Source organism: Heloderma suspectum, chromosome 2, assembly GCF_057233095.1.
Source record: "Heloderma suspectum isolate Gila_16-S chromosome 2, 16-S_ref, whole genome shotgun sequence".
Classification (NCBI taxonomy): Eukaryota; Metazoa; Chordata; class Lepidosauria; order Squamata; family Helodermatidae; genus Heloderma; species Heloderma suspectum.
Window position 1 is genome coordinate 377229995 of NC_139459.1, and position 10369 is coordinate 377240363.

Sequence of the window (10369 nt, forward strand, 5' to 3'; positions counted from 1 at the left end):
TATTATCATCAATGTTGCAGCCCCCTGAAGAAGGCCTCAAAATAAGGGACAGTCCAAAATGTGTTGGGCTTTTTTGCATCCTGAGAACCTGTTTCTCTTCTTTGTGACCTGCTGAAATTCTGGCAATAGCCAAAACTGTATTGAAATGAGGTGTGTGGGATGGATGTGCCTTTTAGCAAGCAGAATCACGCTTCTGGAAGCCTAATCCTGCTTGTAAACAAGGCGCACTGTGCACCCCTAGTTTCAATGCAAAACTGGTGCAACCTTGGCTGTCACCACGGCAAATTCAGCAGCAGCAGGGTGCTTCCCCTGTTGACCCCCAGATGTTGGCCACTCCTGGCCTACTTGGCAAAATAGTTTGTCCTGGTATGAGGTATCTTCCTATTTTACATTCCTAGATAAAGTGAGTACAGAGGAACAGAGATCTGCCTAAAGTCACCCAGTGACTTTCGTGGCTTAGATGGATGCTGAACCACAGTGTGTCTCTCCATGGATCAAGTCCAGTATCCTACACTCAGTTAATGCCCATCAACAAAGGCTAACATGTGGCTGCATCTGTCTTCTGCTGTAGGCAACAGCAGTTAATAGGGTTTGTTCCCTGACTTGAAGCTCCATTTCTCCCTCAGGATCTTACCCGTTTTCTTTCTTTATTCCAGCAGGTGATGTGTGGGAGAGCAAGCATGAGGAAGGGCCACATGGAGCATCCTTAGAAAGAGCCAGATGTACAGAGGAGCAGGAGCAGAGAAGGATGCTTGAGACTGAAGCCAAACAGAAAAGGAGGAAGAAGTCCTTTTCTTCTGAAGATGCTGCCTTCCTTCAAATACCAATCCGAGAAGCAACATGCCATGGTAATAGATCCTTTGCTTCTCAAGAGGATCTATATTTCGTTGAAATAGAAATCCAAGAAGAAAGAAATGAAGGAAAGAAAAAGATTAAGTGTGACGTGTGTGGGAGAAGCATCAGCAAATGGCACCTTAATGAACATAAACGAATACACACAGGGGAGAAACCATATAAATGCTCAGAGTGTGGAAAAAGCTTCAGTCGGAGAGAGCACCTGACATCGCATCAGAGAACCCACACAGAGGAGAAACCGTATAAATGCTTGCAGTGTGGGAAAAATTTCAGACATAGGAAAAACCTTATGTCACATCAAAGTATACACACCAGGGAGAAACCGTGTGAATCCTCAGAGGGTGGGAAAAGCATGCCTTTTCATCGCACAACCCACACAGAAGAGAAGCCATTTAGATGTTCTGAGTGTGGAAAGAGCTTCAGCCGGAGCACAGACCTCAGGTCACATCAAAGGATCCACACAGGGGAGAAACCGTACACGTGTTCATTGTGTGGAAAGAGCTTCACCCACAGCAGAAGCCTCAGCTCCCATAAAATCACGCACACAGAGGAAAAGCCATTTAAGTGCTCAGAGTGCGGCAAGAGCTTCAGTAGGAATACGAGCCTCACCATACATCAAAGGATTCACACGGGGGAGAAGCCGTTTACCTGTTCGTTGTGTGGAAAGACCTTCAGTCACAGAAGAAGCCACGCCATCCATCTAAAAGTGCACACAGGGGAGAAGCCATTTACGTGCTCGGAGTGCGGCAAAAGCTTCATTGGGATTTCCTACCTGAAGACACATCAAAGAATCCACACAGGGGAGAAACCGTATACGTGCTTAGTGTGTGGGAAAAGCTTCAGGTGGAGCACCCATTTTAAAGAACATAAAAAAACCCACACAGAGGGGATTCCTGTGACTCCTAGAAATGGCTGGATTGTGGAAAGAACTCCCAGTGGAGCACAGATCTCTCTGTCAGGGGATTCATTCCCATGAGAAACCATATGCATAGTGTAGAGCTTTTCTGATGAATCAAACTGTACTAACTAACAGAATTCATAGGGGGGAAAGCACATGAATGTTTGAAAATGTGGCAGAAAATCCCATCAGAATGCAAACAGTATCTTATATAAGAATATGGTAGTGTAAGGCTTATTACTAGAGATCTACAAGACCGATTTTGCTCATTTGTTTTTTAAACTGAAGCTTGAACATTGTAGATGTGCAGAAAATTTTGAAACTTTGAAAAAGTTCAAAGCTTAAGCTTTGGGCAGCTCGGGAAGGGAGAGGGATGAAGCAAAGGGCAGGTTAATGCATATGCCCCACACTGTGCATGTAATGTAACGTGACACAGTATGTGTATGTACGTGTAATAATGCTTACTCCTGTGCTGGGCCAATGAAAGGACAGGCTTGGAATGTTGGGAAACGGCCTGAAGAAGAGTCAGTTGGTGATAGAGGAGGAGGAAGAAGCTGAGGAGAAAGAACTGAAAGGACACCAGAGGGAGACGAGAGAGAAAAATCTTACATCCCATGTTTTCGACCTCAAACTTCAAGAAATGGTAAATGATTTTTTAAAAACATCTTTTTTGGTTTTCTCCTTTGCCAGTTTATTTGTATAACATTTATTTTAAAACTGTAAAGTTCTTCCAGTCACAACGGAAATGGGGAAACATATTTTATCCAATCATTCTCAGACTACTAGCTCCCATGATGACACAGGATTTAACTAGTCATAAAGAGAATGAGTAAGTGTGAGAAAGAAACTAGAGGTGGAAAACATCTTACAAGATTTCTGAGTAGGCTTTCCTCGGGTCACCTGTGGTGCATACACGTTGTCTCCCAGCATCCATGTGGCTCCGCACTACCACAGTTCCATGTGTACAGCTGTGTCAGTGTACGCAAAGAAATCTGTGCATGTTCAAACTGGTCTCACCATTCAGTGTCATTTTATTCATCATCAACATTACTATATTATTTCATGCTCCCCACTAACACAGGTCCTTTTGGGGAGAAGTCCCAGTGGGACATTATGGGGTTTAGTTTCAGAAGGCCCTGGAGCTTTCCGCCACTTAGTGCAAGGGTGGACAACTTCTGGGGGTTGGGGGTCCTCACTGCCCTGCTAGATCCCACCGGGGGCCACCTACCACCACAACATTTGCCACTGGGGTGGTGCCAGCCAAAACCGGTGATTTTGCATTGGAAAAAGTTGTGCGTGCCTCATTAGCAAGCAGAATTGCACTTTGGGGAGTTTTCCAGAAGCACAATTCTGCTTACTAGCAAGGTATGCACACCTCATGCGCCATGTTTCAATGCAAAAGCACTGCAATTTTGGCTGCTATTTGGGTGGCCATGGCTGCAGTAGCAGGGGAAGAGGCAGAGCCACAAAAATGCTTGGTGGGGGCCCTTGTGGCTCACCCCTGACTTGCTGGCTGGGGAATGCCTGGAGTTGTCAGACTTTTTTTCTGTCTAAACATGCAGAGGACTGTGCCTCTAGTCATAAAGGCCATTGAGCAATCAATCGCAGCCAGGTCTAGAAACAGCAGCTGATCCTCACTGACTGTTACCAAGCAATCGAGGATACAGAACAAACGTTTGCTTCTTAACAAGCCATTACAATGCATACCTCTTGAGGTGGCTTGATTTAGTGTGCTCTCTATACAGTTCCAGTTGCATTTCCTCAAACAGGATCTGATGGAGCCAAAAGAAAGGTACAAGAAAGTGTTGGCAAATCTGGTGTGATTTACGGCAGAGTTGCTTTATATAGAGAAGGCGTGGCAACGCAGTATTTAGTATTAGAGGCAATAAATGCAGGCTAGAGCCAGTTTAGAAGAAATTAAAATCAACTGACTTTATTAGTGTTTTTATACACATCGTCGGAGAGGGCTATCTAACACTGTTTAACTACAAGCACCCCCTAAAGCTGGGTATATGAGTAAGCAAGCAAAGGCATGAGACATGGTTACTTGCTTCCTTCAGGGAGAGACCGCATGGAGCTTGTTGCAGAGGCAAGAGGAAGGAGGAAGAGAAAGGAGAGGGAGCAGGAAAATGGAGCTGAGGAGACAACAAGGGGGATGAACAAGACAATCGGCTGTTGATGCAACACATTCTCTATCGCCCCCTAGTGTCTGGAAGCATGCGGAGTTGTTATTATTATCCAACAGAAACGACACCTGAAATTACTTGTGGAACATTGGAAGCTGCTCGGACCACCTAGCCCAGTATTATTGACACTGACTGGCAGCAATGGCTCTCTATGGTTGCAGGCAGGATTCTTTCCTAGCCCCACCTGGAGATGCCAGGGATTGAACCTGGGACATTTTGCATGCAAAGCAGGGACTCTACCACTGAGCTACAGCCCTGTAAGGAAAGGTTGAGAGTTTTTGTGACTTTTTAGCTTAGAGGACAAAAGTTGCCTAAAGAGGGCGGTATAGAAATGCCAGAAATAATAAATATAAGTAGGGATGGGGGAGAATTTCTCCCCGAAACTTCGGGGGGCCGAGCGCTAAAAAAAAAACAAAAACGCCCATGTGATAGGCTACGTAACGATTAACGTAGCCTATCACGGCTAGATTTGCAAAGTCAGCCTTGACAGGCTACGTTAATCGTCACGTAGCCTATCACGGGTGACTTAAAAAAAAAAAAAAAGCGTACGGCTAATGGCGACCCCCATAGGGAGCCGCCATTCGCGTTCCTTATTTGGTCCCTGTAGTCTACATAAAGATTTACGTAGACTACGGCGAAAATAAGGACAACGCAAATAGCGTTAAATATAAATATAAGAGTGCTGAAAGGTGTAGAGAAAGCAACTATTCTTCTTCATGTGGAACACTGAATTCAAGGTCGCCCAATGAAAATTTTGAGCAGTAGATTAAGGATAAAGAAAAGCACTTCTTTGTACAATGCAGAATCAACGGATGGCATTCACTTAAGTCTTCAAAATGAGGTTGGACAAGAATAAGAAATGCAGTATATGGCTTCTGGATTAAAAGGACTCGGAAACACAGGGAATGTATCCGTGTTTTAAGCCAGTGGTCTCCAAATTTTTTTTTGATCGCGCACCCCATCAGTAAAAAAATTTTGAGCACGCACCTCCAAGATATGTATATTTATTTATAAATTATATACATGTTGTTGTTGTTCAGTCGTTAAGTCGTGTCCGACTCTTCGTGACCCCATGGACCATAGCACGCCAGGCCTTCCTGTCCTGCGCTCTCTCCCGGAGCGTGCTCAAGTTCATATTCATTGCATCCGTGATGCTATCTAGCCATCTCATCCTCTGCCGTCCCCTTCTCCTTTTGCCTTCAGTCTTTCCCAGCATCAGGGTCTTTTCCAGAGAGTTTTCTCTTCGCATTAGGTGGCCAAAATATTGGAGCTTCAGCTTCAGGATCTGTCCTTCCAATGAGCACTCAGGGTTGATTTCCTTTAGGATGGACTGATTTGACCTCCTTGCAGTCCAGGGGACTCGTAAGAGTCTTCTCCAGCACCACAGTTCGAAAGCATCAATTCTTCGGCGCTCAGCCTTCCTTATAGTCCAGCTCTGACAGCCATACATTACTACTGGGAAAACCATAGCTTTGATTAGACGGACCTTTGTCGGCAAGGTGATATCTCAGCTTCTTACTATGCTGTCTAGGTTGGCCATAGCTTTCCTCCCAAGGAGCAAACGTCTTTTAATTTCATGGCTACAGTCACCGTCTGCGGTGATCTTGGAGCCCAAGAAAGTAAAATCTGTCACTGCTTCCATTTCTTCCCAGGAAGTGATGGGGCCAGATGCCATGATCTTCATTTTTTTAATGTTGAGTTTCAAACCAGCTTTTGCACTCTCCTCTTTCACCCTCAACAAGAGGCTCTTGAGATCCTCTTCGCTTTCTGCCATTAGGGTGGTATCGTCTGCATATCGGAGGTTGTTGATAATTCTCCCGGCAATCTTAATTCCGACCTGTGATTCATCCAACCCGGCATTTCTCATGATGTACTCTGCATATAAGTTAAATAAGCAGGGTGACAATATGCAGCCTTGTCGTACTCCTTTCCCAATTTTGAACCAATCGGTTGTTCCATGTCTGGTTCTTACTGTTGCTTCTTGACCCTCGTACAGGTTTCTCAGGAGACAGGTAAGGTGGTCTGGTACTCCCATCACTTTAAGAATTTGCCACAGTTTGTTGTGATCCACACAATCAAAGGCTTTAGCGTAGTCAATGAAGGAGAAATAGACGTTTTTCTGGAATTCTCTTGCTTTCTCCATGATGCAGCGAATGTTGGCGATTTGATCTCTAGTTCCTCTGCCTCTTCGAAACCCAGCTTGTACTTCCGGTAGTTCTCGGTTCGCATACTGCTGAAGCCTAGCTTGTAGGATTTTGAGCATCACCTTGCTGGCATGTGAAATGAGCGCAATGGTGCGGTAGTTTGAACACTCTTTGGCGTTGCCCTTCTTTGGAATTGGAATGTAAACTGACCTTTTCCAGTCTTGTGGCCACTGTTGAGTGTTCCAGATTTGTTGGCATATTGAATGCAGCACTTGAACAGCATCATCTTTTAGGATTTTAAATAGCTCGGCTGGAATACTGTCATCTCCGCTAGCTTTATTGTTACTAATGCTTCCTAAGGCCCACTTGACTTCACTCTCGAGGATGTCCGGCTCAAGTTCAGTGACCGCACTATCATGGCTATCAGGGACATTCAGATCTTTCCTGTATAGTTCTTCTGTGTATTCTTTCCACCTCTTCTTAATCTCATCTGCTTCTGTTAGGTCCCTGCCTTCTTTGTCCTTTATCATGCCCATCTTTGCACAAAACCTTCCCTTGAGATCTCCAATTTTCTTGAAGAGATCTCTAGTCTTTCCCATTCTGTTGTTTTCCTCGATTTCTTTGCATTGTTCACTTAAGAAGGCCTTCTTGTCTCTCCTTGCTATTCTCTGGAACTCTGCATTCAGTTGGGTATATCTTCCCCTTTCTCCCTTGCTTTTCGCTTCCCTTCTTTCGTGAGCTACTTGTAAAGCCTCATCAGACAGCCACTTTGCTTTCTTGCATTTCTTTTTCTTTGGCATGGATTTCGTTGCTGCCTCCTGAACAATGTTACGGACCTCCGTCCATAGTTCCTCAGGCACTCTGTCTATCAGGTCTAATCCCTGAAATCTATTCCTCACCTCCACTGTATATTCATCAGGGATATGATTTAGGTCATACCTGAACGGTTTAGTGGTTTTCCCGACGTTCTTCAATTTAAGCCGAAATTTTGCAAGAAGCAGCTCATGATCTGAGCCACAGTCAGCTCCAGGTCTTGTTTTTACTGACTGTATGGAGCTTCTCCATCTTTGGCTGCATACATATATATACATATATATATGTATACATATATACATGTACTACTGTACTGATTCCCTTCATGGATCACTGCCTTGTTGTGGCGAAGGGGCTTGTGTAACTCAGTGAAGCCATAAGCTATGCCGTGCAGGGTCACCCAAGACGGACAGGTCATGGCGGAGAGTTCTGACAAAATGTGGTCCACTGGAGAAGGAAATGGCAACCTACTCCAGTATTCTTGCCAAGAAAACCCCATGGAACGTATCACAAGGCTAAAAGAGATGACACAGGAAGATGAGCCCCTCAGGTCGGAAGGTGTCCAATATACTACTGGGGAAGAGCAGAGGGTACTTCCAAGTAGCGCCAGAAAGAGTGAAGCGGCTGGGCCAAAGCCGAAAGGACACTCAGCTGTGGATGTGTCTGGTGGTGAAAAGAAAGTCTGATGCTGTAAAGAACAATATTGTTTAGGAACCTGGAATGTCAGATCAATGAATCAAGGTAAGTTGGAGGTGGTCAAATGTGAGATGGCAAGATTGAACATCGACATCTTGGGAATCAGCGAACTAAAATGGACAGGCATGGGCGAATTTAATTCAGGTGACCATCATATCTACTACTGTGGGCAAGAATCCCTTAGAAGAAATGGAGTAGCACTCATAGTCAACAAAAGGGTGGGAAAAGCAGTACTGGGGTACAATCTTAAAAACGATAGAATGATCTCAGTACGAATCCAAGGCAAACCATTCAACATCACAGTAATTCAAGTCTATGCCCCAACCACTGATGCCGAAGAAGCTGAGGTTGATCGGTTCTGTGAAGACCTACAACACCTTCTAGAACGAACACCAAAAAAAGATGTCCTCTTCATCATAGGGGATTGGAATGCTAAAGTAGGAAGTCAAGAAATCACTGGGATAACAGGCAAGCATGGCCTTGGTGTACAAAATGAAGCAGGACAAAGGCTAATAGAGTTTTGCCAGGAGAACACGCTGATCATAGCAAACACTCTTTTCCAACAGCACAAGAGACGACTCTACACATGGACATCACCAGATGGTCAATATCGAAATCGGATTGATTGTCCTTTGCAGCCAAAGATGGAGAAGCTCTATACAGTCAGTAAAAACAAGACGAGCTGACTGTGGCTCAGATCACGAGCTTCTTGTTGCAAAATTTTGGCTTAAATTGAAGAACGTAGGGAAAACCACTAAACCATTCAGGTATGACCTAAATCATATCCCTGATGAATATACAGTGGAGGTGAGGAATAGATTTCAGGGATTAGACCTGATAGACAGAGTGCCTGAGGAACTATGGGCGGAGGTTCGTAACATTGTTCAGGAGGCAGCAACGAAATCCATCCCAAAGAAAAAGTAATGCAAGAAAGCCAAGTGGCTGTCTGATGAGGCTTTACAAGTAGCTCACGAAAGAAGGGAAGCGAAAAGCAAGGGAGAAAGGGAAAGATATATCCAACTGAATGCAGAGTTCCAGAGAATAGCAAGGAGAGACAAGAAGGCCTTCTTAAATGAACAATGCAAAGAAATCGAGGAAAACAACAGAATGGGAAAGACTAGAGATCTCTTCAAGTAAATCAGAGATCTCAAGGGAACGTTTTGTGCAAAGACTGGCATGATAAAGGACAAAGAAGGCAGGGACCTAACAGAAGTAGATGAGATTAAGAAGAGGTGGCAAGAATACACAGAAGAACTATACAGGAAAGATCTTAATGTCCCTGATAGCCATGAGAGTGCAGTCACTGAACTTGAGCCGGACATCCTTGAGAATGAAGTCAAGTGGGCCTTAGGAAGCATTAGTAACAACAAAGCTAGCGGAGATGACAGTATTCCAGCTGAGCTGTTTAAAATCCTAAAAGATGATGCTGTTCAAGTGCTGCATTCAATATGCCAACAAATTTGGAACACTCAACAGTGGCCGCAAGACTGGAAAAGTTCAGTTTACATTCCAATTCCAAAGAAGGGCAACACCAAAGAATGTTCAAACTACCGCACAATTGCGCTCATTTCACATGCCAGCAAGGTGATGCTCAAAATCCTACAAGCTAGGCTTCAGCAGTATGCGAACCGAGAACTACCGGAAGTACAAGCTGGGTTTCGAAGAGGCAGAGGAACTAGAGATCAAATCGCCAACATTCGCTGCATCATGGAGAAAGCAAGAGAATTCCAGAAAAATGTCTATTTCTGCTTCGTTGACTACGCTAAAGCCTTTGATTGTGTGGATCACAACAAACTGTGGCAAATTCTTAAAGTGATGGGAGTACCAGACCACCTCACCTGTCTCCTGAGAAACCTGTATGAGGGTCAAGAAGCAACAGTAAGAACCAGACATGGAACAACCGATTGGTTCAAAATTAGGAAAGGAGTACGACAAGGCTGCATATTGTCACCCTGCTTATTTAATTTATATGCAGAGTACATCATGAGAAATGCCGGGATGGATGAATCAGAGGTCGGAATTCAGATTGCCGGGAGAATTATCAACAACCTCCGATACGCAGACGATACCACCCTAATGGCAGAAAGCGAAGAGGATCTAAAGAGCCTCTTGTTGAGGGTGAAAGAGGAGAGTGCAAAAGCTGGTTTGAAACTCAACATTAAAAAAACGAAGATCATGGCATCTGGCCCCATCACTTCTTGGCATATAGAAGGGGAAGAAATGGAAGCAGTGACAGATTTTACTTTCTTGGGCTCCAAGATCACTGCAGACGCTGACTGTAGCCATGAAATTAAAAGACGCTTGCTCCTTGGGAGGAAAGCTATGGCCAAGCTAGACAGCATAGTAAGAAGCAGAGACATCACCTTGCTGACAAAGGTCCATCTAATCAAAGCTATGGTTTTCCCAGTAGTAATGTATGGCTGTGAGAGCTGGACTATAAGGAAGGCTGAGCACCGAAGAATTGATGCTTTCGAACTGTGGTGCTGGAGAAGACTCTTACAAGTCCCCTGGACTGCAAGGCGGTCAAATCAGTCCATACTAAAGGAAATCAACCCCGAGTGCTCATTGGAAGGACAGATACTGAAGCTGAAGCTCAAATATTTTGGCCACCTAATGCGAAGAGAAAACTCTCTGGAAAAGAGCCTGATGCTGGGAAAGACTGAAGGCAAAAGGAGAAGGGGACGGCAGAGGATGAGATGGCTAGATAGCATCACCGATGCAATGAATATGAACTTGAGCACACTCCGGGAGAGAGCGCAGGACAGGAAAGCCTGGCG

General features: G+C 44.7%; 1 protein-coding gene across 1 annotated transcript in view; it reads left to right on the forward strand.

The window, feature by feature from the left end:
• LOC146356286 (uncharacterized) overlaps positions 1 to 1852 on the forward strand; it is a 48971-nt gene extending 47119 nt beyond the window's left edge. Inside the window, 1 exon segment of the mRNA XM_084830047.1 lies at positions 657 to 1852. Coding sequence (XP_084686173.1) covers positions 657 to 1852 — 1196 coding nt within the window.
• The last annotated feature ends 8517 nt before the right edge of the window (positions 1853 to 10369 follow it).